The sequence below is a fragment of the Theropithecus gelada genome, chromosome 9 (genome assembly GCF_003255815.1).
Source record: "Theropithecus gelada isolate Dixy chromosome 9, Tgel_1.0, whole genome shotgun sequence".
NCBI classification, from domain to species: domain Eukaryota; kingdom Metazoa; phylum Chordata; class Mammalia; order Primates; family Cercopithecidae; genus Theropithecus; species Theropithecus gelada.
Genome location: NC_037677.1, coordinates 60,721,104 through 60,747,601, shown reverse-complemented (window position 1 = coordinate 60,747,601; position 26,498 = coordinate 60,721,104). Strand labels below are relative to the sequence as shown.

General features: G+C 41.0%; 1 protein-coding gene and 1 pseudogene across 1 annotated transcript in view; both read left to right on the top strand.

Annotated features, from left to right (window-relative positions):
* The window catches only part of FAM149B1 (family with sequence similarity 149 member B1), an 82,162-nt gene that overhangs the window by 26,863 nt on the left and 28,801 nt on the right, over positions 1-26,498 (top strand). The window contains exons 4-7 of the mRNA XM_025397524.1: positions 537-679; positions 1,465-1,581; positions 17,822-17,989; positions 23,612-23,799. Coding sequence (XP_025253309.1) covers positions 537-679; positions 1,465-1,581; positions 17,822-17,989; positions 23,612-23,799 — 616 coding nt within the window. The remainder of the gene's footprint in view (positions 1-536; positions 680-1,464; positions 1,582-17,821; positions 17,990-23,611; positions 23,800-26,498) is intronic.
* LOC112631949 lies at positions 8,112-9,522 on the top strand (annotated as a pseudogene).

Here is a 26,498-nt window from a genome sequence, read left to right as displayed (position 1 = left end):
CCTCCCAAGTAGCTGGGATTACCTGTGTGTACCACCACGCCCGGCTAATTTTTGTGTTTTTAGTAGAGACGGGGTTTCACTATGTTGGCCAGGCTGGTCTTGAACTCCTGGCCTCAAGTAATCCACCCATCTCAGTCTCCCAGAGTGCTGGGATTACAGGCCTGAGCTACCATGCCTGGTCTTTTTTTTTTTTTTTTTTTTTTTTTTTTAAGGCTAGTCAAGTGAAGCAATAGGAGTGGAGAGGAAACAAAGAAATCCGTAAGTGGTTGTGATCAATTAGCTGTAAACACCACTGTACTTGGACCAGCCTAAAAAACAGACATTTATCTAAATTTTCTTTAAATATGAATGGAGAAGATATCTGAAAATTCCAAGATCTGAAAACTCACTAATTTAATTTTTCTTTCATGGAAACACAGCAGTATTTCAAGTAGACTAAACATTTAAACAAAACAAGTCTTACTGCTTTCAATCTTTACAATTTTTAACAGAGAGTGAAGCTCACCTAAATATTTGGGGGGAATATTTTCTTTTAGGAACTTGATCAAAATGCCACTGAAAAAGTCCAGGCAATGTTCACAGCCATTGATGAACTCTTGTATGAGCAGAAGTTGAGTGTGCATACCAAGAGTCTACAAGAAGAGTGCCAACAGTGGACAGCCAGCTTTCCTCACCTCAGGTACTGAAGCCCTCCAGTGGACTTGTATTCATGGATAATACTAAAATTTAAAAAGTAGATTTTTTTTTTAAAAAAGCTTGTATTCTAAAATCTTTCTGAGCATGACTTTAATGAATATAAATAAGGCCATATGGTATAAAGCCTCAGCTAAGAGAAAACTTAAGTTGGTAGAAGTTTCTTAGAGTTTCCATAACTAACAATATGTGATCCTAATGAAGTAAAACTATTTCTACAACAGCAGCTGAGGTCTAGTATCTGGGTACCAAAAAGCCCTTCTTTTGAACAGGATGGTCAGAAAATGTAACTGTTGTATACAATTAAATTCTTACATATACTTGAAACTAGACAGAGGCTGTTCAAGAGCTTCCTTCAGAAACTGCAATAGTACCACTTATTGCACATACTTGAAATTTATAAAGCTTCATGTTCTTAAGAATGTAATTCATAGTTTTCACTAATTTGACTGGGCCTTCATCCCATTTTGGCTGATTTAATGAGGACTATTATGAAGCATGAAGGGCAGATTACAGATGTTTGCTTAGATTTCTTGGATTTTTTTTTTTTTTTTTAACACCAGGCTATAGGTTTATCTTTTCCATCTCCATTCTGTGGAAGAGATATACCTGTAGTAAGGCTCTGGATTTACATTTTCTCATTCTTAATCAGTATCAGACTGTATACTGGACTTTTTATGTAGAGCTATCAAATATGTTCAAAATATATCTAGATTTTGTATGTATGCCAGTGAAAGTGCTTAATTGTGTGTGTGTTTCTTCATTTTGAAGGATTCTAGGTAGGCAGATAATCACTCCAAGTGAAGGTTATAGATTGTATCCCAGATCCCCTTCTGCTGTTTCTGCTTCATATGAAACAACCTTGTCTCAAGAAAGAGATTCTACTATGTGAGTATTCCATTATGTAAGTATTTCAATGTGCCCTAATATGCAAGTATTATATCCTACCAGTTGTATTAAGGGATTAAAATACTTCTTCCTACCTACTGGTATTTAGTAAAGCATAGCAAATTCTGTAAGATGGTCCGTAGTCTTTGTGTATATTAAAATTTTATTATGTAATTTTGTTCAAAAAGTTATACCTTTCTTGGAGTGTATTAGTCTGTTTTCTGTTGCTTATAACAGAATACCTGAAACTGGGCAATTTATAAGGAAAAGGAAGTTATTTCTTACAGTTCTGGAGGCTGAGAAGTCCAAGGTCAAGGGGCAGGATCTGGGAGGACCTTCTTGCTGGTGGGACTCTCTGCAGGGTCCCAAGGCAGTGCAGGGACTCACATGGCAAGGGGGCTGTTCATGCTAATATGCCAACTCGGGTTTCTCTTTTTTTTTTAATAAAGCTACCAGTTCCCCTTCCACGATAATCCAATAATCCATACATGGATTAAACCATTCACGAGGACAGAACCCCCGAGATCCAATTACCCCTTAAAGGCTCCACCTCTCAACACTGCCAAATTAGGGACTAAATTTCAACATGAATTTTGGAGGGGACAAATATTCAAACCATATAATAGTGCTTAAGGATATTCTTGTTATTCAGGTCTCTATATCTATATATATTTACATACATCTATAAATATGGACACTTCCTTCTTGACATAAATGTGTAAATAGAATGGTTTTTTAAAAATGTCGAAGTCTAAGAAAAAGACTTTTAAAACTTTTTTGAAAAAATGTTGAAACAGTGATTTTTTAATAACGTAATATTAATTACAATTTAATATCTTTAAAGAAATTAAACTTCAAAGTACTTTTTTTTTTTTTTTTGAGATGGAATCTCCCTCTGTCACCCAGGCTGGAACAGTCTTGGCTCACTGCAACCTCTACCTCCCAGGTTCAAGCATTTCTTCTGCCTCAGCCTCTCGAGTAGCTGGGACTACAGGTGTGCACCACAACGCCCGGGGTTTCACCATACTGGCCAGGCTGGTCTCGAACTCCTGACCTCGTGATCCATCCGCCTCGGCCTCCCCAAAGTGCTGGGATTACAGACATGAGCCACCACACCCAGCCTTTTTTTTTTTTTTTTTTTTTTTTTTTTGAGATGGAATCTTGCTCTGTCACCGAGGCTGGAGTGCAGTGTGCAATGGCATAATCTCAGCTCACTGCAACCTCCGCCTCCCAGGTTCGAGCAATTCTCCTGCCTCAGCCTCCCAAGTAGCTGGGATTACAGGCGCCCACCACCACGCCCGGCTAATTTTTGTATTGTTGGTAGAGATGGGGTTTCACCATGTTGGCCAGGCTGATCTTGAACTCCTGACCTCAGGTGATCTGCCTGCCTCAGCGTTCCAAAGTGCTGGGATTACAGGTGTGAGCCACCATGCCCGGCCCAAAGTAATTTTTTAATGGCAAGATCTTTTGAACACCTCAGACTTTTTAAATAGTAGCAAAATAAACCTAAATAGGATTACTTTGAAAGCTATACCTATACTTAAATCTACTGTAAAATATAATATCATAGTTTTAATTCATTTAAAAAATTATTCGTATACTTTTTCCCATGGCTGCAGTTTTACTTATTCGATACCTTCCAATAGTTGTAGTAATACTTACTTTTGGAGCCTCCTTGAGTCTGTGGTAATCTCACCAGACCATAAAGTAAAACATTACTGTTAGGGTTATGGGATCTGGGTTATCAACTGATTTTTGGTCAGATAATGATGATATTTATTTGCTGTTCCTAAAGTGATTTAAACTCAAGGTGCTGGTCATTAGGCATTCTTTTTAAATTAAATCTCATGCATTATATCGATAAGTTTACTCCTTTAATATAATATAAAACATTTTACAGCCTAATATCACCCACAGAAATGATGTATTCTTTCATTCTCTCTGATCAAAATTATATAACTCATATTCTGTTATTAGGATATATCGACCTGATCTGTTAATGTAAACTTTATATGTGCCTTATTTTATAACTATCAATGGTAAGTTCATTTAGAAATTTAATCTTCAAGGAAATAAGAAATCAAGTCTGAGCAGTTAGTCATCCTTTTTAGGACATCTGACTATATCACCATTCTGCGACATATTGCTAATACCCTTTCCTTTTTACTTGCTACTACCAGTGTTGATTAGTCTTCCTATTTTTGGTTCTACTTTTTCCTGGGATATTTGACTTACAGTTCTCAATAGTTTTCTTTACTTACACAAGTAAAACAAATACCTATTTACACTTTATACACAGACATATACTTAGAAGAAACAAATTATCCAGGTATATTAGCACACCACTACTTATTGGAAGTCATAAAAAATTAAACAAAATCCATGATATTTACTTCTTTCATGTAACAGCTACTTTGTTCATACTTTATATTTTTATTCTTGAGTACCATTATGAACTCATAGAATTTCAAAATATTTATATATTTACTTAGCAATAATTAGTATTGATGCTGTAATTGTTACAAGTTAGCCACTTAAAGCTAGTACTTTTGGTTTTGTTTTGACTATATCTTTGCTTTCTGGTACAGTAGGATGTGCCAGGCCCATCCTTAACTTTTTCTTCCTTTAACATCTAGAATCAGCTGAACTTTAAGGAGACTTACTCCTTTGAGAGGCTAATACAGTTGTATTAAAGAACCAAGTTGGGTGGTGAGGGTATGTAAGTTGTGCTACTGCTATTTTGCCACTTTGTTTTATTTATTTATTTATTTTTCAAGAGATAGGGTCTTGCTCTGTCACCCAGGCTGGAGTGCAGTGGCACAATCATAGCTCACAGCAGCCTTGAGCTCCTGGCCTCAAGCAGTCCTCCCACCTCAGCCTTCTGAGTGGCCAGGCTATTTTGCCACTTTTTGCTGTGAGAGGTATGAAGAAAATGTGTCATTAATTCATTTTGATTTTTCAGTTTAACAAATCAGGTTATCATAAAATATAAGGTTTATCAACTGCTAAGACTTTCTATAAAAATAACATTTCAGATTATATCCATTCTTGCCCTCTCCAGCATATTCTCCACATTAAATCAGATTTTTTAAAATTCAGGGTTGATCCTTTCTGTCTCCCACTTAAAAACTTTCAGTAGCTTTCCACTGAATTTAAGATAAAAATCTAAAATTGTATCATCAGCTGGCCCCTGCCTACTTCTCTAAGACATCTATCAGTCTCTCTCTCTCATTCATTAATCCTTCCAACACTGGCTTTCTTTCAGACCTCAAATGCACGAAACTAGGTATTTGGTTCAGTTCTCTAGGAGTTCTTGGGCCAGAAGAAAGTAGTAGAGTAAATAATATAGTAATACAGCATCTTCCTGTTTGTATCTCTAACACCTAGGACAGTGCCTGTAACATGGTTAGCAGTCAACTTGCTGCTTCCTTTTCTTTTTGGTTTTGTTTTTTGTTTTTTGAGACAGGGTCTTACTCACTTGTACAGGCTGGAGTGCAGTGGTGCAATCACAGGTGACTACAGCCTTGACCTCCTGGGCTAAAGCAATCCTCCTGCCTCAGCCTCCTGAGTAGCTGGGACCACAGGCGTGCTCTACCACATCTGGCTAATTTTTGTATTTTCAGTAGAGATGGGGTTTCACCATGTTGCCCCGGCTGGTCTTGAACTCCTGAGCTCAAGTGATTTGCCCACCTTGGCCTCCCAAAGTGCTGGGATTACAGGCATGATGCGCCATGCCTGGCCACTCTTTTTTCTTAACTAAGTAAAAGCAGATCATATTTACATTTTTAGAAAAACTACACAAAAATGAATTAATGTATACATTGACATTATGGTTGCAAAACAAAGTAATTAATGTCTAGGTCAAAATGAAGTTCCTCAGCACTGTAAGACAGGGTGAGAGAAACAAACACACAAAAAGAAGAAATTCCAGCCAGGCACAGTGGCTCACGCCTGTAATCCTGGCACTCTGGGAGGTTGAGGCAGGTGGATCACTTGAGGTCAGGAGTTTGAGACCAGCCTGGCCAACATAGTGAAACCCTGTCTCTACTAAAAATAAAAAAAATTAGCCAGGTGTGGTGGCGCACGCCTGTAATCCCGGCTGCTTGGGAGGCTGAGGCAGGAGAATCCCTTGAACTTGGGAGGCAGAGGTTGCAGTAAGCTGAGATCACATCACTGCACTCCAGCCTGGGCGACAGAGCGAGACTCTGTCTCAAAAAAAAAGGAAAATCAGCCGGGCGCGGTGGCTCAAGCCTGTAATCCCAGCACTTTGGGAGGCTGAGACGGGCGGATCACAAGGTCAGGAGATCGAGACCATCCTGGCTAACATGGTGAAACCCCGTCTCTACTAAAAATACAAAAAAAAAAAAAAACTAGCCGGGCGAGGTGGCGGGCGCCTGTAGTCCCAGCTACTCGGGAGGCTGAGGCAGGAGAATGGCATAAACCCGGGAGGCAGAGCTTGCAGTGAGCTGAGATCCGGCCACTGCACTCCAGCCTGGGCGACAGAGCGAGACTCCGTCTCAAAAAAAAAAAAAAAAAAAAGGAAAATCCAGGAACTTGTGGCAACATACAGGGGAAATACAGGCCAAAAAAGATCCCGAAAAGATGAGTTTGAAGACATTTCCACTTGAGAAAAACTATGCATTCTGCTACTTCAAGTTAGCTAAGGGGCTTATTTATACTTAGATATATATCCCAACAAAAAATAACTAACTATAATATCTAATGAGTTGCTAAAGTACATGACTACATGCTGAATTATAACCCTTTAAAAATCGTTAAAAGAATGGAGAACCCAAAAATAAACCCTTGCAATTATGGCCAAATGATTTTCGACAAGAGTGCCAAGACTACCTGGGTAAAGGACAGTCTCTTTAACAGATGGTGTTAGGAAAACTGGACACCCACATGCAGAACAATGAAGTTAGACCCTTACTTATACCATATACAAAAATTAACTCAAAATGGATCGAAGACCTAAATGTAAGATGTAAAACTGTGCCAGGCGCGGTGGCTTAAGCCTGTAATCCTAGCACTTTGGGAGGCCGAGACGGGCGGATCACGAGGTCAGGAGATCGAGACCATCCTGGCTAACACGGTGAAACCCCGTCTCTACTAAAAAAATACAAAAAACTAGCCGGCCGAGGTGGCGGGCGCCTGTAGTCCCAGCTACTCAGGAGGCTGAGGCAGGAGAATGGCGTAAACCCAGGAGGCGGAGCTTGCAGTGAACTGAGATCTGGCCACTGCACTCCAGCCTGGGTGACAGAGTGAGACTCCGTCTCAAAAAAAAAAAAAAAAAAGATGTAAAACTGTAAAACTCCTAGAATAAAACATAGGGGCAAGGCTTCAGGCCATTGGATTTGGCATTGATTTCTTGAATATAACACTAAAAGCACAGGCAACAAAAGCAATAACAGACAAATGGAACTACATCAAATATAAACACTTCTGAACATCAAAAGAAACAAAAGAATGAAAAGGCAATATATGGAATGGGAGAAAAGATTTGCAAATCATATCTGATGAGGAGTTAATATCCAGAATATATAAGAATCATCTATAACCCAACAACAAAAAAAAATAGTAATCCAGGCTGGGCATGGTGGCTCACGCCTGTAATCCCAACACTTTGAGAGGCCGAGGCGGGTGGATCACCTGAGGTCAAGTGTTCAAGACCAGCCTGGCTATACATAGTGAAACCCCATCTCTACTAAAAATACAAAAATTAGCTGGGAGTGGCAGTGTGCACTTGTAATTCCAGCTACTCAGGAGGCTGAGGCAGGAGAATTGCTTGAACCCAGGAGGCGGAGGTTGCAGTGAGTTGAGATCGCACCATTGCACTCCAGCCTGGGTGGCAACAGTGAAACTCCATCTCAAAAAATAATAATAATAATTCAATTGAAAAAATGGACAAAGGACTTGAATAGACAATTCTACAAAGATATGCAAATGGCCAATAAGCACCTGAAAAGATGCTAGGCAGGAAGGATAGCTCTTGGCCACTTGTTCCTTCCAATCATCCCAGAGGGCCTTGGCAGTAATCACTTTTTTAGAGATGCGGAACTGTACTTCCTAATGCCTACACCTGGAAGGACTGGTTCCAAATTAAACTCTTTGTGTAAATAAAAAACCTAGCAGTCATTTTATCCTCCATGAATGTGGGAGAAGAATAAAGTTATGTCACACAAGAAAACACATCTCTATTTAAATATAACTACCAGGGCAACACAGTATTAGGTAAGATAACTGTTATTCTTTTTGTTTGGTTGTTTGTTTTAGGAGACAGGGTCCCACTATGTTGCCCAGGCTGGCCTCAAACTCCTGAGTTCAAGAGATCCTCCTGCCTTGACCTCCCAAATAGCTGGGACTGTAGGCACATGCCACTGTATCCAGCCTATTCCTTTGTTAAATAAATGAATTACAGACATTATATAAATTAAAGGTTATTTTCCAGATATAGTAATCTCCAAAGTCCAATGATTTAAAAGATTCCTTTGTTAAAAATAACATATGCAGTTTTTCAGTCAGATGCTAAGTAGTTTTTCACATCATGTCTGGTGGCTCCGTGGATTATAACAGCAGAGAACATGGCGGCCCACAGAGAATGGACCCTGATGGTGTCATCGAGAGCAACTGGAAGGAGGTTGTTGATAACTTTGATGATACAAACTTAAAGGAGTCTCTTCTTTGGGGTATCTGTGCTTATGATTTGAGAAGCCTTCCGCTATTCAGCAGAGACCTATTATTCCCTGTATTAAAGATTCAAAAGATGGCCGGGCACAGTGGTTCACACCTGTAATCCCAGCACTTTGGGAGGCCGAGGCGGGTAGATCGCCTGAGGTCAGGAGTTCGAGACCAGCCTGGCCAACATGGTGAAACCCCATCTCTACTAAAAATACAAAAATTAGCTGGGCATGTTGGTGGGTACCTGCAATCCCAGCTACTCGGGAGGTTGAGGCAGGAGAATCAACCCTTGAACTTGGGAGGCGGAGGTTGCAGTGAGCCGAGATCGCGCCATTGTACTCCATCCTGGGTGACAAGAGCAAAACTCCATCTCAAAAACAAAACAAAACCAAAAGTACCCGAAAGTTATTTCTGGCACTTGGAGACTATACGGGAGCAACATGTCATGCCTGCATTGGTGGAACAGATGTTCAAAATGAATGCAAAAACTGCAGGCTGAAGCACCACATATTGTTGGTACACCAGGGAGAGTATGTGATATGTTAAACAGAAGATACCTTTTTCCAAAATGGATCAAAATGTTAGTTTTGGATGAAGCAGATGAAATGTTCAGCCAAGGGTTTAATGATCAAATCTATGAGATTTTCCCAAAAATTAAATACAAGTATTTAGGTTGTGTTGCTTTCTGCCACGATGCCAACTGATGTGTTGGAAGTGACCAAAAAATTCACTAAAGATCCAATTCAAATTCTGGTGAAAAAGGAAGAATTGAACCTTGAAGGAATCAGTTTTATATCAATGTTGAGCGAGAGGAATGGAAGTTGGATACACTTTGTGATTTGTACAAAACACCATTAAACAGGCTGTTATTTTTCTCAATACAAGGTGCAAGGTGGACTGGCTGGCTGAGAAAATTCATGCCAGGGACTTCACAGTTTTTGCTCTGCATGGTGACGTGGACCAGAAGGAGAGAGATATTATCATGAGGGAATTCCGATCAGGGTCAAGCCCTGTTCCGATCACTACTGACTTTGTTGGCATGTGGGACTGATGTCCAAGTGTCTTTGGTTATAAACGATGATCTACCTACCAGTCATGAAAACTATATTCACAGAATTGGCAGAAGGGGTCGATTTAGTAGAAAAGGTGTGGCTATAAACTTTGTTACTGAAGAAGACAAGAAGATTCTTCGTGACACTGAGATTTTTCTACAATACTACAGTGAAGGAAATGCCCATAAATGTAGCTGATTGTATTTAATTCCTGGGATGAGAGAGTTTTGTATGCAATGCTCCCTGTTGTCGAATAGACAATTACAATGTGCATTGTGCTTCTTTCTTTAGGAATATTTGAATCTTGTCTCAATTCTCATAACAGATCAGAAATACAGATTTTGATAGCAAAGCAACATTAGTCGTGAGCTCTTGTGAGGAAAGTCATTGGCTTTATCCTCTTTAAACTGTTAGGATAGTTATAAAAGAAAAAAAATTTTCTTTCTTCGAAATTTATTTCCTAGTTCTGTAGAAATAGTTGTATTAGATGTTCTGTATTATTTAATAATATATTTGGGGACTAAAATATATAAGTGCTGTATAAAGTCAGCCAATTATATTAAAGTAGTATATCTGCCCTTATTGTGTTTGTCATTAGCCTGAGTAGGAAGGCCTTTAAAATTGATTTTTTTAGAAAGCATTCAAATGCATTTTATTTGGTATTGTATTTATTGCAATCAAGTATTTAATTAGTGCTAAGTGTGAACTGGACCCTGTTGCTAAGCACAAGCAAGCAATCATATCCTAAGTAGGGTTAGATTCCCAGTAAAATTGCCATATTGCACATGTCTTAATGACGTTTGAGTGTTAAATAAACTGTATATTCACTTAAAAAAAAAAAAGAAAAAAAAAGGAAATAACGGCCAGGCTTGGTGGCTCACGCCTATAATCCTGGCACTTTGGGAGTGTGAGGTGGGCAGATAACCTGAGGTCAGGAGTTTCAGACCAGTCTAGCCAACACGGTGAAACCCCGTCTCTACTAAAAGGACAAAAATTAGCCAGGCGTGGTGGCGCACACCTGTAATCCCAGCTACTGGGGAGGCTGAGACAGGAGAGTCGCTTGAACCCTGGAGGCAGATCTTGCAGTGAGCCAAGATCATGCACTGCACTCCAGCCTGGGTGACAGAGCGAGACTCTGTCTCAAAAAAAAAAAAAAAAAAAGAAAAGAAAAAAAAGAAATAACATTTACAAAGACAACTTTATGGTTGTAGAATACTATCTTATTTTTTGCTGCAGCTTTAGGGGAAATGGGAATATTTTTCCTTCTTATGTAGCTAAAATTTCTTCTAATAGCAGTTATAAAGGCCTATAGTTGTTAGAAATTCCTATTTGTTTTTCAACACAAAGAATTCCATTAGTTACCACTGACTAAAAATATAATTGGTTATTAGTATAAATGGAATAATACAATAGCAGAATAACATAATGGAATGTTGGGTATACATTCCATATGTTTGATAGCTTTTTTTTTGTCACCCAGGCTGGAGTGCAATGGCGTGATCTCTGCTCACTGCAACCTTTGCCTCCCAGGTTCAAGGGATTCTCCTTCCTCAGCCTCCCAAGTAGCTGGGATTACAGGCGTGAGCCACCATACCCGGCTAATGTTTTGTATTATTATTATTTTTTTTTTTAAAGGAGAGACGGAGTTTCACTGTGTTAGCCAGGATGGTCTCAATCTCCTGACCTCGTGATCCGCCCACCTTGGCCTCCCAAAGTGCTGGGATTACGGGTGTGAGCCACTGCCCCTGGCCTAATTTTTGTATTTTTTAAGTACAGACAGGGTTTCACCATGTTGGCCAGGCTGGTCTCAAACTCCTGACCTCAGGTGATCTGCCTGCCTCAGCCTCCCAAAGTGTTGGGATTAGAAGCATGAGCCACTGTGCCCAGGCTGTTGGATAGCTTTTAATTTTATTATGGTAAAAAAAAAAAATTACTGTCACCACTATTTTATACAAGAAAAATATTAACACAAAAAAGCATGAAGTACATAATCTCAAATAATGATAATCCTTTTTAAGAAAAGATTTGGCAATATTACTAGGTATTATCGCTAATATTACTAAGTATTTCACTAATTTTGGTGTGGAACAGTAAAAATTTTGTCATGGATTGGCATAAATCTGCTGACTGGAATTTGGGAACCATTGTTTTAGAATTTTAGAACAGAGACTTAAAGAATCTTAAATCGGCCGGGCGCGGTGGCTCAAGCCTGTAATCCCAGCACTTTGGGAGGCCGAGACGGGCGGATCACGAGGTCAGGAGATCGAGACCATCCTGGCTAACACGGTGAAACTCTGTCTCTACTAAAAAATACAAAAAAACTAGCCGGACGAGGTGGCGGGCGCCTGTAGTCCCAGCTACTCGGGAGGCTGAGGCAGGAGAATGGACTGAATCCGGGGGACGGAACTTGCAGTGAGCTGAGATCTGGCCACTGCACTCCAGCCTGGGCGACAGAGCAAGATTCCGTCTCAAAAAAAAAAAAAAAAAAAAAAAAAAAAAAAGAATCTTAAATCTCCAACTTAAAGATTTTTAGAAACAGTAGTATCAGCTGATTTAGACATATTGGATCTCCAAATCGATTCCCTCCCTCCCTCCCCCCCGCCCTTCATCCCTTCCTTCCTTTTTTTTTTTTTTTTTTTTTGTGAGAGAGGGCCTCACTTTGTCACCCAGACTGGAGTACAGTGGTGCAATCTGAGCTCATTACAGCCTTGATCTCCTGGGCTTAGGTGATCCTCCTACCTCAGCCTCCTGAGTAGCTGGGACTACAGGTGTGCACCACCACATCTGGCTAATTTTGTATTTCTTGTAGAGACAGGATTTCGCCTTTTGCCCAGGCTGAGCTTCTCTTATCTCTTACCATCTCCATCCCAGTGCCACCTGCCATGGTCAAGGATCTTATCTGCTTACCAACTCTTGTCTAAGAGAAGTTTACTTCTTTTTATGTTAAAGAAGTCTCGAGGAAGGCAATGTAAAGTGATGGCATGGTGTTTTCAGGGACTAAGACGCTTCATCTTTCTGTTATATCATGTTAGCCCACTATGTTTTTTCTGAAGTTTTCTTCATGGTTCAAGATAGCTGATAGAGCTCCAAACGTGATATTCACTTTCCAGGTAGCAGAAAGGAGGAAAGACAGCAGGGCCAAATGGTATTCCCTGCAGTCACACCAGTTCCCTTTAAACAGCCTTCCCAGAGTCCTACAAAATAATTCTGCTCATATTGCATTGACTATGTCTGGCTGCAAGGTGACTGGGAGATGCAGTCTTTGAGGTGGATATGTTGTTTCCATGAATTGGGATGATTTTACTAGGAAAGAAGGAGAGAATAGATATTGAGGGGCATGTAGCATTCTCTACCATGTATGTATATGGTTTTTATGAAATTATATATTTTGTAATCTCTTTATACTTAATATTTTATTGTGGACATCTTCCATTTTTCCCAATATTAACGTAAGGACTTTATTCCATTGCATGAATATATCACTATTTAAGAAACTCATCCCCAAATCCTCTATTTTGAAACAGTTCGGCTAGTTTCTATTTTTGGCAATTATAAACAATTCTGTGATCATAATTCTTTTTTTTTTTTTTTTTTTTGAGATAGGGTCTCCCTCTGTTGCCTAGGCTGAAGTGCAGTGGCACAGTCATGGCTCATTGCAACTTCTGCCTCCCAGGCTCAAGTGATTCTTCTACTTCAGCCTCCTGAGTAGCTGGGACTATAGGTGCATGCCACCATACCTGGCTAATTTTTGTACTTTTTTGCAGAAATCAAGTTTCACCATGTTGCACAGGCTGGTGTTAAACTCCTGGGCTCAGGCGATCCACTTGCCTCAGCCTCCCAAAGTGTTGAGATGACAGGAATGAACCACTGTGCCCCACCAATCATAATTCTTATAGCTAAATCTTACAGGTCATATCCTTAAAGGAAATCCCTACAAATGAAACCACTGAATCAGAGAAAATGTGTATTCTAAAGCTCCTAATACATATTTCCAAAACGTCTTCCAGTAAGATTTTCCCACCAGCCTTGTTTAAAAGTGCCATGGGTTTATTTTATGTATGTATGTATGTATGTAGGTAGGTATGTATTTTGTGACAGTGTCTTGCTCTGTCACCCAGGCTGGAGTGCAGTAGTGTAATCTCAGCTCACTGCAACCTCCACCTCCCAGGTTCAAGCAGTTATCCTGTCTTAGCCTCCCAGGTAGGGATTACAGGCATATGCCACCACACCTGGCTAATTTTTGTACTTTTAGTAGAAATGGGGTTTCACCATGTTGACCAGGCTGGTCTTACTCCTGATCTCAAGTGATCCACCTGCCTTGGCCTCCCAAAGTGCTGGGATTACAGGCATGAGCCATGGGCCCAGCTGCCATGGGTTTATTCTGTTTTCCTAGTTAAAAAGAAAATACTTAAGGCACAAAAAAATATAAAGAGCAATACAAAGCGTAAATTGGTTATATTTATTTTTTTTTTATTTTTTTTTTTTTTGAGACGGAGTTTCACTCTTGTTGCCCAGGCTGGAGTGCAATGGCACGATCTCGGCTCACCGCAACCTCCGCCTCCCAGGTTCAAGCGATTCTCCTGCCTCAGCCTCCCTAGTAGCTGGGATTATAGGCATGTGCCACCACGCCCAGCCAATTTTGTATTTTTAGTAAAGACAGGGTTTCTCCATGTTGGTCAGGCTGGTCTTGAACTCCCGACCTCAGGTGATCCACCCGCCTCGGCCTCCCAAAGTGCTGGGATTACAGGCGTGAGCCACCACGCCCGGCCATTGGTTATATTTAACATTTGATTAAACTGAGATCCATTTTTTAAGATTTTATTTCTCAGATTCGATTGACTTTCTCCAAAGTAAACCCACTGAAACAAATGAGTCATCACATATTTATTGAATGCCTAGGAAGGAAGAGAAATTTAAATATTAATAAGATAAGATCCCTGCCCTTAAGGAGCATATATTTTGGGCAATGATGGAGTTACTGAAATAAGGATATAACCTCCTGAGATATCTTACGATGTAATTAGGAATGTGATTATTCTTAGTTTTTAAAAAACTTGTTTGTTAGCTTGTTATCGTTTAGATATTGGTCCTTGCCTAAATCTCTTGTAGAATTATAATCCCCAGTGCTGGGAGGTGGGGCCTAGTGGGAGGTGTCTGAGTCATGGGGACAAATCCCTCATGACTTGGTACGATCTTTGCAATAGTGAATGAGTTCTCATGAGATCTAGTTATTTAGAAGTGTGTGGCACCACTCCACACACACACTCTCCTTCTCCTGCTCTGGCCACGTGATATGCCTACTCCTGCTTCACTTTCTACCATAAGTTAAAGCTTCCTGCAGCCTCTCTCAAAGCAGATGCTAGCACTATTAGCACCATCCTTCCTGTACAACCTGCAGAGCTATAGGCCAATTAAGACTCTTTTCCTATAAATTACCCAGTCTCAGGTATTTGTTGTTGTTGTTGTTGTTTGAGATGGAGTCTTACTCTGTTGCCCAGGCTGAGGTGCAGTGGTATGATCTCGACTCACCACAACCTCTGCCTCCCGGGTTCAAGCAATTCTCCTGCCTTAGCCTCCTGAGTAGCTGGGACTACAGGTGCGTGCCACCGTGCCCAGCTGATTTTTGTATTTTTAGTAGAGATGGGGTTTCACTGTGTTGGCCAGGCTGGTCTCAAACTCCTGACCTCGTGATCCGCCCGCCTTGTCTTCCCAAAGTGCTAGGATTATAGGTGTGAGCCACCACACCTGGTTAGGTATTTCTTTATAGCAATGCAAGAATGACTTCATACAGAACACTGATACCAAGGAATGGGGTATTGCTATAAGGATACCTGACAATGTGGAAGTGACTTTGAAACTGGGTAATGGGCAGAGGTTGAAAGATTGGAGGGCTCAGAAGACAACAGGAACATGAGGGAAAGTTTAGAATTTCTTAGAGACCAGTTAAATGATTGTGACCAAAATGCGAATAGTGAAATGGATGATAAAGTCCAGGCTGACAAGGTCTCAGAAGGAAATGAGGAACTTATTGGGGACTGGAGCAAAGGGCATGCATGTTATGCCTTAGCAAAGAACTTGGCTGTATTGTGTCCATGCCCTAGAGATCTGTGGAATTTTGATCTTGAGAGTCATGATGTAGGGTACTGGGTAGCAGAAATTTCTAAGTTGCAGAGTGTTCAAGAAGTAACATGGCTGCTTCTAACACCTGTGCTTAGATGTGGGAGCAAAGAAATGACTTAAAGTTGGAATTTATATTTAAAAGGGGAGCAGAGCATAAAAGGTTGGAAAATTTGCAGCCTAGCCGCGTGACAAAGAAAGAAAAAGCTTTTTGGCATGAGGAATTCAAGCAGGCTGTGGAGCAACAATTTGATAGAGATATTTGCATAACTAAAAAGCAGCAAAGTGCTAATAGCCAAGACAATGGGAAAAAGGCATGTCAGAGACCTTCATAGCAGCCCCTCCCATCACAGGCCCAGAGGCCTAGGAGGGAAGAATGGTTTTGTGGGGCAGACCCAGGACCTTGTTGCCTTGAGCAGCCTTGGGACACTGCTTTTTGCTGGGGCTCAGCAGGGCCCAGTTACAGCTTGACTTGCCACTTTAGAGAATGCAAACTGTCCTGATCTCAAGTGATCCATGGTGAAACCTGTCTCTACTAAAAATACAAAAATTAGCCAAGTGTGGTGGCGGACGCCTGTAATCCCAGCTACTTGGGAGGCTGAGGCACGAGAATCCCTTGAGCTCAGGAGGCAGAAGTTGCAGTGAGCCGAGATCATGCCACTGCAGTCCAGTTTGGGTGATTCAGTGAGACTCTGTATCAAAAAAAAAAAAAAAAAAAAAAAGGGTTGCAGGCAAGCTGTAAGCCTTGGCAGCTTCCATGTGGTGTTAAGCTTGCGGGCACTCAGAGGGCAAAGAGTGAAGGCTTGGCAGTATCTGTATAGATTTCAGAGGATGTATAAGAAAGCCTGGGTGCCCAGGCAGAAGCCAGATGCAGGGGTGGAGTCCTCACAGAGAACCTCTACTGGAGCAGTGCAGAGGGGAAATAGGGGGTTGGAGGCCCCACACACAGTTCCCACTGGGGCACTGTCTAGTGGAGCTGTGGGAAGTGCGTCACCATCCTCCAGACCCCAGAAGGATAGATTCACCTTGCACCCTCTACCTAGAAAGCTGCAGGCATTCAGGACAGGTGCTCACGCCTGTAATCCCAACACTTTGGGAGGCTAAGGTGGGCAGATCACCGGAGGCCAGGAGTTTGAGACCACCCTGGCCAAAATGGTGAAACCCCGTCTCTACTAAAGTACAAAAATTAACTGGGTGTAGTGGCGCTCACCTGTAATCCCAGCTACTCAGGAGGCTGAGGCAGGAGAACTGCTTGAACCCAGGAGGTGGAGGGTACAGTGGGCCAAGATCCTACCACTGCACTCCAGCCTGAGCGTAAGAACAAGACTCTGTCTCTCAAAAAAAAAAAAAAAAGAAAAAGGAAGCTGCAGGCATTCAACTCCACCCCGTGAGAGCAACCTTGGTGGCTGAACCCTGCAAAGCCATGGGGTAGAGCTCCCTAAGGCCTTGGAAGCCTACCCCTTGTACCTCCTTGTGGGACATCAAGGGGCTCTAAGAGTTAATGACTCCCCTACTGGGTTTTGAACTTGCATGGGACCTGTAGCCCCTTTCTTTTGGAACAAAAATGTTTAACGCCTATACTCCCATTGTATCTTGGAAGTAAATAACTTGTTTTTGTTTACAGGCTCATAGGTGGCAGGGATGTGCCTTGTCTCAGATGAGACTTGGGACTTTGGACTTTTGAATTAACACTGGAATGAGTCAAGACTTTTGAGACTTTTCGGAAGGCATGATTGTATTCTGCAATGTTAGAAGGATATGAGATTTGGGAGGAACCAAGGGCAGAATGCCCGCATCTCATATTGAATTGTAATCCCCCATGCTAGAGGTGGGGCCTGGTGGGAAGTGTTTGGGTCATGGGGGAGGATCCCTCATGGCTTTGTACTGTCTTTGTGATAGTGAGTTCCCATGACATCTGGTCATTTAAAAGTGTGTGACACCTCCCCTCCCACACACATTCTCTCTTGCTCCTGCTCCCACTTAACATTCCACCATGAGTAAAAGCTTTGTAAGTCCTCTGCAGAAGCAGATGCCAGCACTATGCTTCCTATACAGCCTCCAGAACTGTGAGCCAATGACATCTCTTTTCTTATAAATTACCCAGTCTCAGATATTTCTTTATAGCAAGGCAAGGATGACCTAATACACAGCTATAGCTGTTTGCATCTAAAAAGACAGTAAGCAGCATCAGATAGTCCATAGTACATGCAGGCAGAATAGTTCTATGACCAGAATTTAATCTTCCTGTTCTGAGAAATGGTAGGTTATTGAGGCTTAGAATAGGTATTGCCAGGGCAAGGGGTGTTTGAGCCAAAACTCATGTAACTGTGTTGCCATCAGAACTGTTTATGTTTAGATAATTAATATTTACTTCTTCTTTCCTCTCCAAGATTTGGTATAAGGGGAAAGAAGTTACATTTTTCATCTTCTTATGCTCATAAAGCATCTTCCATTGCCAAATCCTCCAGCTTTTGTTCTATGGAAAGAGACGAGGAAGACTCTATAATCTTCTCGGAAGGAATAATTGAGGAATACCTAGCATTCGATCACACAGATATGTGAGTATTGTGTCTTTTAAGCTTTTTACTCCCCTCTTATTTTGTGTATTAATACCTATTTTTTCTAAATGATGCTACCAATGTATACAATTAAATATATGCCAGTTTCTGTTATTTATTTTCTCAGGTATCCAGAATTTATATTCTTATTGCTTCCATATACTAGACTTCCTTGTGTATTTTATACCTTCACACATCACTTACCTGTTCCTGAGATTAGAGATTTTAAAATAAGTTTATTTTTTCCCCACATAGTTTGATTTTACCCTTTTGCAAATTACCACCAGTGGGAACTTTTAAAACCTTTTAAAAAAGCAGTTGAAGAGATATGAACTTTGTTTACATAAATCCTGTTTGAAAAAGGTATATACAGGCCAGGCGCGGTGGCTCACACCTGTAATCCCAGCATATTGGGAGGCCGAGGTGGGCAGATCACTTCAGGTCAGGAGTTCGAGACCAGTCCGACCAACCTGGTGAAACCCCATCTCTACTAAAAATACAAAAATTAGCTGGGTGTGGTGGTGCATGCCTCTAATGTCAGCTACTTGGGAGGCTGAGGCCAGAGAATCGCTTGAACCTGGGAGGCAGAGGTTGCAGTGAGCTGAGATCACGCCACTGCACTCCAGCCTATGCAACAGAGCAAGACTCCATCTCCAAAAAACAAAAAAGAAAAGAAAAAGTTACAAACAGTTTGTTTAAAACCTTATGGTTGGCACAGATTTTATAATTAATGTCTATTTATATCTATTCTTGCTATATTCTAATAGTTGTCCTATCACATAGATATGATTTATCTTCTTTACAGGATAGGTGAGAATCAGAGTAGTTAATGATCTGTCTAAAGTAAAGCTAAAACCAGGATCTTATTCATCTGATTCTCAATCCAGTCTTCGCTTCACTATTCCTTGCTACCTTTCTGAAACATTAACCTGTTAAACTATTCCTGTAAGCCTTTAAAAGTCCCAGATTTGATAGTCACAGCAGCATATTTGAAAATAAGTGAGAATTTCTCTTTAGGATGTGTGGCTGTGGTTAGGTCTAGTAGTTAGTATTGCGTCACATGATTCTGGATGCATTTTTTTTTTCCCATTGTATTTTTTCCCATTGTATTTCCTGCTGAGCCATGTTCATTCACGTATCACTCATGTGCACACAGCCCTAGGGCCAGCTAAATACAAGCCAGGCTTCTATACGTAATACCACTGAGCTAGAATTGGAAGCAGGTTCTTTTGGTTTTTTCCAAAGACTGCCCCCTTCCCTTTCACTTCTCCTGTATCAAATTACTTCTATTTTCTATTTATTACTTCTAGTTGGCCTGTTTCACATTACTTCTATTTTCCATTTTTCCTCAAATCAAAATGAATTTTCAGGTAATACACGGATGATTTTAGAAAGGCAGCCTTCCCTTTAGAAATACCTCTAAGATGTTTTATAAAGTGACAGAGTAGTTCAACGTTTAGAATGTTCCTAATTGAAAAGATTGAGGGTTGAAAAATAAACCAAAACACTTATGGGAAATTAGAGTATACAGTAATTTCAGCAAATGATTTTAGTACAAATGGAAAAACCATCTGGAAAAAAATATAAGGTTCCTAATTTATTCTTTCCATAAAAATAAACTTCACACATTAAAAAAATTAAATGTGGCAAATGAAATCATATACATTTAGAAGAAAATATAACATGGAAGACTGTTTTTAAAAAATATAATTTGGGAATGAAGGCCTTTTTAACCATAACACAAAACCTACAAGTCACATAAGAAATTCTTAAATAACTACACAATATGAAAGTTCTGCCTAGACAAAAACCTCATTTCTATGATACAATGCTGCTGTGAAAAACAAATTTAAAAAAATAGAAAAAAACTAATTTCTGCAGTAGGAATTGAAAAAATAAACTCAAAGTCAAAAAACAAATGACACACTAGGCAAAAATGTTTGTTGTTCATTCACGGATAAAGAGTTAATTTCTTTAATATGTACGTCAATAAGGAAAAGACTAAGGACAAAACAAGCAAATAATATCAATATAAAAATAAAATGGATTTTAAACATAAATGAAATTCAACTTTGAAATTAGAGATATAAATTAAAACTATAATTAGGTACTTTTATCTTTTAGATGGCAGAGAACAAAAGATAAAGAAGTTTCATCATTCCTTGAGTAGGTAAACAGGTATATTCTTTCACCATTGGGCCATCTGACTCTTTAGAGGAAATTTGGCAGTATCTTTTAAATTGAAATGCACATACCCTTTAACCCAATAAGTTTATTTATAGGAATTTATCCTACAGACATAATCACTTGTGAAGCCAAAGAACTGTGCATAAGGATATTAATTACAGCATTGACTATAAGAGCAAAAGATTGGTTGGTTGATCAATAAGAGGCAAGTTAAGATACAGTACATACAATGGAATATTCCGCAGCTGTTTTTTAAGAGGCAGATTAATATGTTTCGTTTTGTTTTGTGTTTTTGAGACAGAATCTCACTCTGTCACCCAGGCTGGAGTGTAGTGGCACGATCTCACTCACTGTAAACTCCACTTCCTTGGTTCAAGCAATTCTCCTGCCCCAGCCTCCTGAGTAGCTGGGATTACAGGCGCCCGCCACCTCGCCCGGTTAATTTGTGTATTTTTAGTAGAGACGGAGTTTTGCCATGTTGGCCAGCCTTGTCTCAACTCCTGACTTCAAGTGACCCACCTGTCTTGGCCTCCCAAAGTGCTAGGATTACAGGCGTGAACCACCGAGCCCAGCCTGGATTGGTATGTATTGATAGGGATCAAGGACCAAGACACATTGTTAAATAGAGAACAAGGGGCAGTAGAGTGTATAATGTAACTTTCTCTGGAACAATGTATAATATTTGCTTCTGGGGATGGGGACTGGGGGACAGAAATGTAGGAGACATCTTTTTCACTATATATCCTTCTGTACAATTTGAATTTTTCTCATCACATGGATGTTATCTCCTCTAAAAAGAAATATAAATTTAAACACAATTAATACTGCTCACCATACTCCCCCACCTAATGCCAGGCCAACTCTTCTTAGGGAAGGCAGAGATGAGAGTCTGTAGCTACGCTGCATAAGCCTTGTTGCACCCTTCTTTCCTGCCTACATTTTCCTAATACTTGAGATCTCTGTTTCCCTAGGGGTAACTTTCACTGTAGAGACCTGGAGTTATTTATTCCTCTTCTAAGCCAGCTTCAGAATGTGTTTTGTCTTAGTTTATATAATACATCTAACTTAGGTGAGCACAACTACCAGCTAGATTTTTTCCCCCAGAACTCCAGGGCTATTGGTATTCCTGTCTGGAGAAGCAAAGATAACTTGGCTAACTGAGACTTTCTGGGCTACAGACACAACTGTCCCCAGAAGAGCCTCAAGAGAAGCTCCTGTGCTGTTTTGCTCCCCTCCTTTTCCTTTCTAACCAATTACCAAATGTTTATTTGGCTTAGTAAAAGTATACTAATTTTAATCATTTAGGTGGAATGTTTCTCTAATGAATCATCGCCTCAAGTATAATAATTACACAGCATCATGACACTGCCATGCACATCATTAAATATCACATTAATATTAATCTAAGGGCCAGGTGCAGTGGCTTATGCCTGTAATCCCAGCACTTTGGGAGGCCGAGGCAGGTGGATTGAGGTCAGGAGTTTGAGACCAGCCTAGCCAACATGGCGAAACCCCATCTCTACTAAAAGTACAAAAATTAGCTGGGCATGGTGGCAGGCTCCTGTAATCCCAGCTACTTGGGAGGCTGAGGCAGGAGAATTACTTGCACCCAGAAGATGGAGGTCACAGTGAGCCATGATCGCGCCACTGCACTCCAGCCTGGGCGACAGAGTGAGACTCCATCTCAAAAACAAACAAACAAACAAAAATTAATCTAAGTTTTCTCCTGTTACAACAAAAATTATTTCCGGGTGCTTAATCATCATAACTGCGCAATTAACAATGCTCATTCATTTAAAGCTAAAAAACACAAAATCAGTAGTTGGACCTTTAGAATGTTCCTAATTGAAAAGATTGAGGGTTGAAAAATAAACCAAAACACATATGGGAAATTAGTGTATACAATAATGTTGCGGGAAGTCAGGGACCCCAGAGGGACCGGTTGAAGCCGTGGCAGAAGAACATAAATTGTGAAGATTTCATGGACATTTATTAGTTCCCCAAATTAATACTTTTATAATTTCTTATGCCTGTCTTTACTGCAGTCTCTGAATATAAATTGTGAAGATTTCATGGACACTTATCACTTCCCCAATCAATACCCTTGTGATTTCCTATGCCTGTCTTTACTTCAATCTCTTAATCCCGTCATCATCTTCGTAAGCTGAGGACGATGAATGTCGCCTCAGGACCCTGTGATGATTTGTGCAGTGTCAGCTGCACAAATTGTTTATAGAGCATGTGTGTTTGAACAGTATGAAATCTGGGCATCTTGAAAAAAAAAAAACAGGATAACAGCAATGTTCAGGGAACACCAGAGATAAGACTTCTGGCCACCGGACGCAACAGAGCCATATTTCTCCTCTTTCAAAAGCAAATGGGAGAAATATCGCTGAATTCTTTTTCTCAGCAAGGAACATCCCTGAGAAAGAGAATGCGCCCTGAGGGTAGGTTTATAGGCTCTTCTAGAGACACTTGTGTCTGTAGCCCAGAAAGTCTCAGTTAGCCAAGTTAACTCTGCTTCTCCAGACAGGAATACCAATAGCCCTGGAGTTCTGGGGGAAAAAATCTGGCTGGTAGTTGTGCTCACCTAAGATAGATGTATTATATAAACTAAGACAAAACAAATTCTGAAGCTGGCTTAGAAGAGACGCCTTAAGGCGTGCTGTCTTTTATGGTCCAAGCCGAAGGGATGAAATAAGCCCTGGTCTTCTGTAGCGCTCCCAGGCTTATTAGGACGAGAAAAATTCCCGCCTAATAAATTTTGGTCAGACAGGTTGTCTGCTCTCAAACCCTGTTTCCTGATGAGATGTTATCAATGACAATGCGTGCCCGAAGCTTCATTAGCAATTTTAATTTCGCCCCATACTGTGGTCCTGTGATCTCGCCCTGCCTCCACTTGCTTTGTGGTATTTTATTACCTTGTGAAGTATGTGATCTCTGTGACTCACACCCTATTCCTGCACTCCCTCCTCTTTTGAAAACTGCTAATAAAAACTTGCTGGTTTTACGGTTCGGAGAGCATCACGGATCCTGCAGACATGTGATGTCTCCCCGGGACACCCAGCTTTAAATTTCTCTCTTTTGTGCTCTTTCCCTCTATTTCTCAAACCAGCTGAGACACCTAGGAAATAGAACCCACGTAACTATCGGGAGCGGGTTCTCCCAATGCAATAATGATTCTCAGCCTTCTTTTTCTTGTTCTAGGTTTTGGCAGAATAGTGGGATAGAGTGGGGATAAAAAGGGAAATGCAATCTCTTATGTTGAGAACTGCCTTAGTTCCCAAGACAGCTTCATACATGTGCTCCACATGCTGGGCAGGCAGCAGGGCAGGCAGGGTGGGAGCACCAGTCGTTCCTAAGAAGCACAAAGGACAGTGGTGAACACTCAGTGAAGAATCATCATGAAGTTTTTCCCTCTTGCTTCTGTTACAGGAAAGAGGGATTTCATGGGAAGAAATCAGAAGCAGCTACAGAGAAACCGAAATTAGGGTATCCTCCCATTGCTCCATTTTACTGCATGAAAGAAGATGTCCTTGCTTATGTGTTTGACAATGTATGGAGCAAGGTTGTGAGCTGTATGGAGGAGTTGACACGTAGTCACTGGGAAGGATTTGCCTCTGGTAAGGATCTTTGTGAAAACAATGTAAAGATCAATTGTTTATGATTTCTAAACCCTAACCAGTCTATTAGATGATATGCTTCATAGTGCAAAAGGTGGGTATGGGCCAGGCACAGTGGCTCATGCCTATAATCCCAACACTTTGGGAGGCCAAGGGGAATGATCACTTGAGCCCAGGAGTTTGAGACCAGCCTGGGCAACACAGTGAGATCCCATCTCTCTAAAAAAATTAAAAATTAGCCAGGCATGGTGGCATATACCTGTAGTTCCAGCTATGCAAGAGGCTGAGGTGGGAGCATCACCTGAGCCCAGGATGTCAAGGCTGCAGTGAGCTATGATTGTACCACTGCACTCTAGCCTGGGCATAAGATGAGAGACTCTGTCCTCTCACATACCACAACATGTCTGACACCAGTGGGTGGGGTTTTTCCCCCACAACCCAAGCAATTCTGACACCACATTCTCCAGTAGACACCAATGGAGTGTCCTGTAATTCAATTCAGTTCTGACACAATCTACCAGGAGATACTGTCAGATCCCACAAATTAAGGGCCCAGTCCCACAAGACTACCCCCAACTTCAGATGCCAGTTGCAGGCTCCAAGTTGTGACCTGAATTTCTGGCCTACTGCTATTTAGGGCTCTCTGAACCTAGTCCTTTAGGGTTTTTATGGAGGTTTCATTTTGTAGGCATGATTAAATTGTTGGCTATCGCTGATTAACTCGACCTTCAGCCCCTGTCTTCTCCCTAGAGGACAAGGGTTGGGGCTGAAAAAGTGAAAATGTTCCAACCTTCTAATCACATGGTTGGTTCCCCTGCCAACCATTATCTCCCTACCCAATCCTCAGACTATCCAGGAGTCCCTAACCACCAGTCATATGATTAGCATACAAAAAAACACTTACCACTTTGGGTATTATAAGAGTTTTAGGGCTGGTGTGGTGGCTCACGCCTGTAATCCCAGCACTTTGGGAGGCTGAGACGAGTGGATCATGAGGTCAGGAGATCAAGACCATCCTGACTAACACGGTGAAAACCCATCTCTACTAAAAATACAAAAAAAATTAGCCTGGCATGGTGGCGGGTGCCTGTAGTCCCAGCTACTTGGGAAGCTGAAGCAGGAGAATGGCGTGCACCTTGGAGGCGGAGCTTGCCATGAGCCGAGATTGCGTGGGTTGACAGAGTGAGACTCCATTTCAAATTAAAAAAAAGGGCAGAGACCAAATGTATGTTTATTATCATCTCATGATATGGTATGATATGACCATATATTTAGTCTCTGCCCCTGATTTCAGATCACAGTAGGTCTGACTTATGTTTGTATTTCCCACAGAAACTAACAGGTATTCAGCAAATATTTGAGAATAAGTAGATAAATAAAAAGGCCTAGTCTATGATGATTAGACAGAGCTTGCAGTTTCTCTTTGAATATAATGATTTACGAAGAAAAATCATGTGCAAGTAGCATGTTTTTTAAACTGCTTTATTAAAGCATAATAGATATATAATAAACTACACTATTTTTTTCTTTTCATTTTATTTTTATGTATTTGAAGGGTCCAAGTGCAGGTTTCTTATGTGCATGTATTTCTTAGTGATGAAATCTGGGTTTTTAGTGTACCCATCACTCTCAAATCGTGAATATTGTACTCAACAGGTACTTTTTCAACCGTTGCCTCCCTCCCACCTTCCCATCTTTCGGAGTCTCCAGGGTTTCTTATTCCACTCTGTACGTCCATGTGTACCCATTTAGCTCTCACTTATAAGTGAGAACATGTGGTATTTGACTTTCTGTTTCTGAGTTAGTTTGCTAGGATAATGGCCTCCAGTTCCATCTATGTTGCTGCAAAAGACATGATTTCATTATTTTGTATGGTCAAGTAGTAGTCCATTTTATTTATCCAGTCCTCTGTTGATGGACACTTATGCTGATTCCATATCTTTGCTACTGTCAATAATGGAGCGATAAACATATGAGTGTGAATAAATATGTATTTTTTGAGACGGAGTTTCACTTGTCACCCAGGCTGGAGCTCTGTGACATGATCTTGGCCCACTGCAACCTCTGCCTCCTGGGTTCAAGCGATTCTCCTGCCTCAGCCTCCCAAGTAGCTGGGATTACAGGTGCACGCCACCACACCCAACTAATTTTTTGTACTTTTATTAGAGATGGGGTTTTGCCTTGTTGGCCAGGTTGGTCTTGAACTCCTGACCTTAAGTGATCCTCCTGCTTCAGCCTCCCAAAGTGCTGGGATTACAGGCATGAGCTACTGCACCTGGCTGTAAATATTTTTTGATAATTTCTTTCTCTTTGTGTATATACTCAAGAGTGGGATTGCTGGATCAAATGGTAGTTCTATTTTTAGTTCTTTGAGAAATCTCCATGCTTTTTTCCGTAAAGGCTGTACTAATTTACTTTCCCACAAACAGTGTATAAGTGTTCCCTTTTCTCCGTGTCCTTGCCAACATCTGTCATTCTTCATATGGTCGTTGGATACTTGTATGTCTTCTTTTGAAAATGTCTGTTCACGTCTTGTTTCTCTCTCTCTCTGTTTCTGTCCCCCTCCCCCCCCCACCTCTCTGTCACCCAGGCTGGAGTGCAGTGGCACAATCACAGCTCACTGCAGCCTTGACCTTCTGGGCTCAAGTGATCCTCATACCTCAGCCTCCTGAGTAGCTGGGACCACAGGTATGCACCAC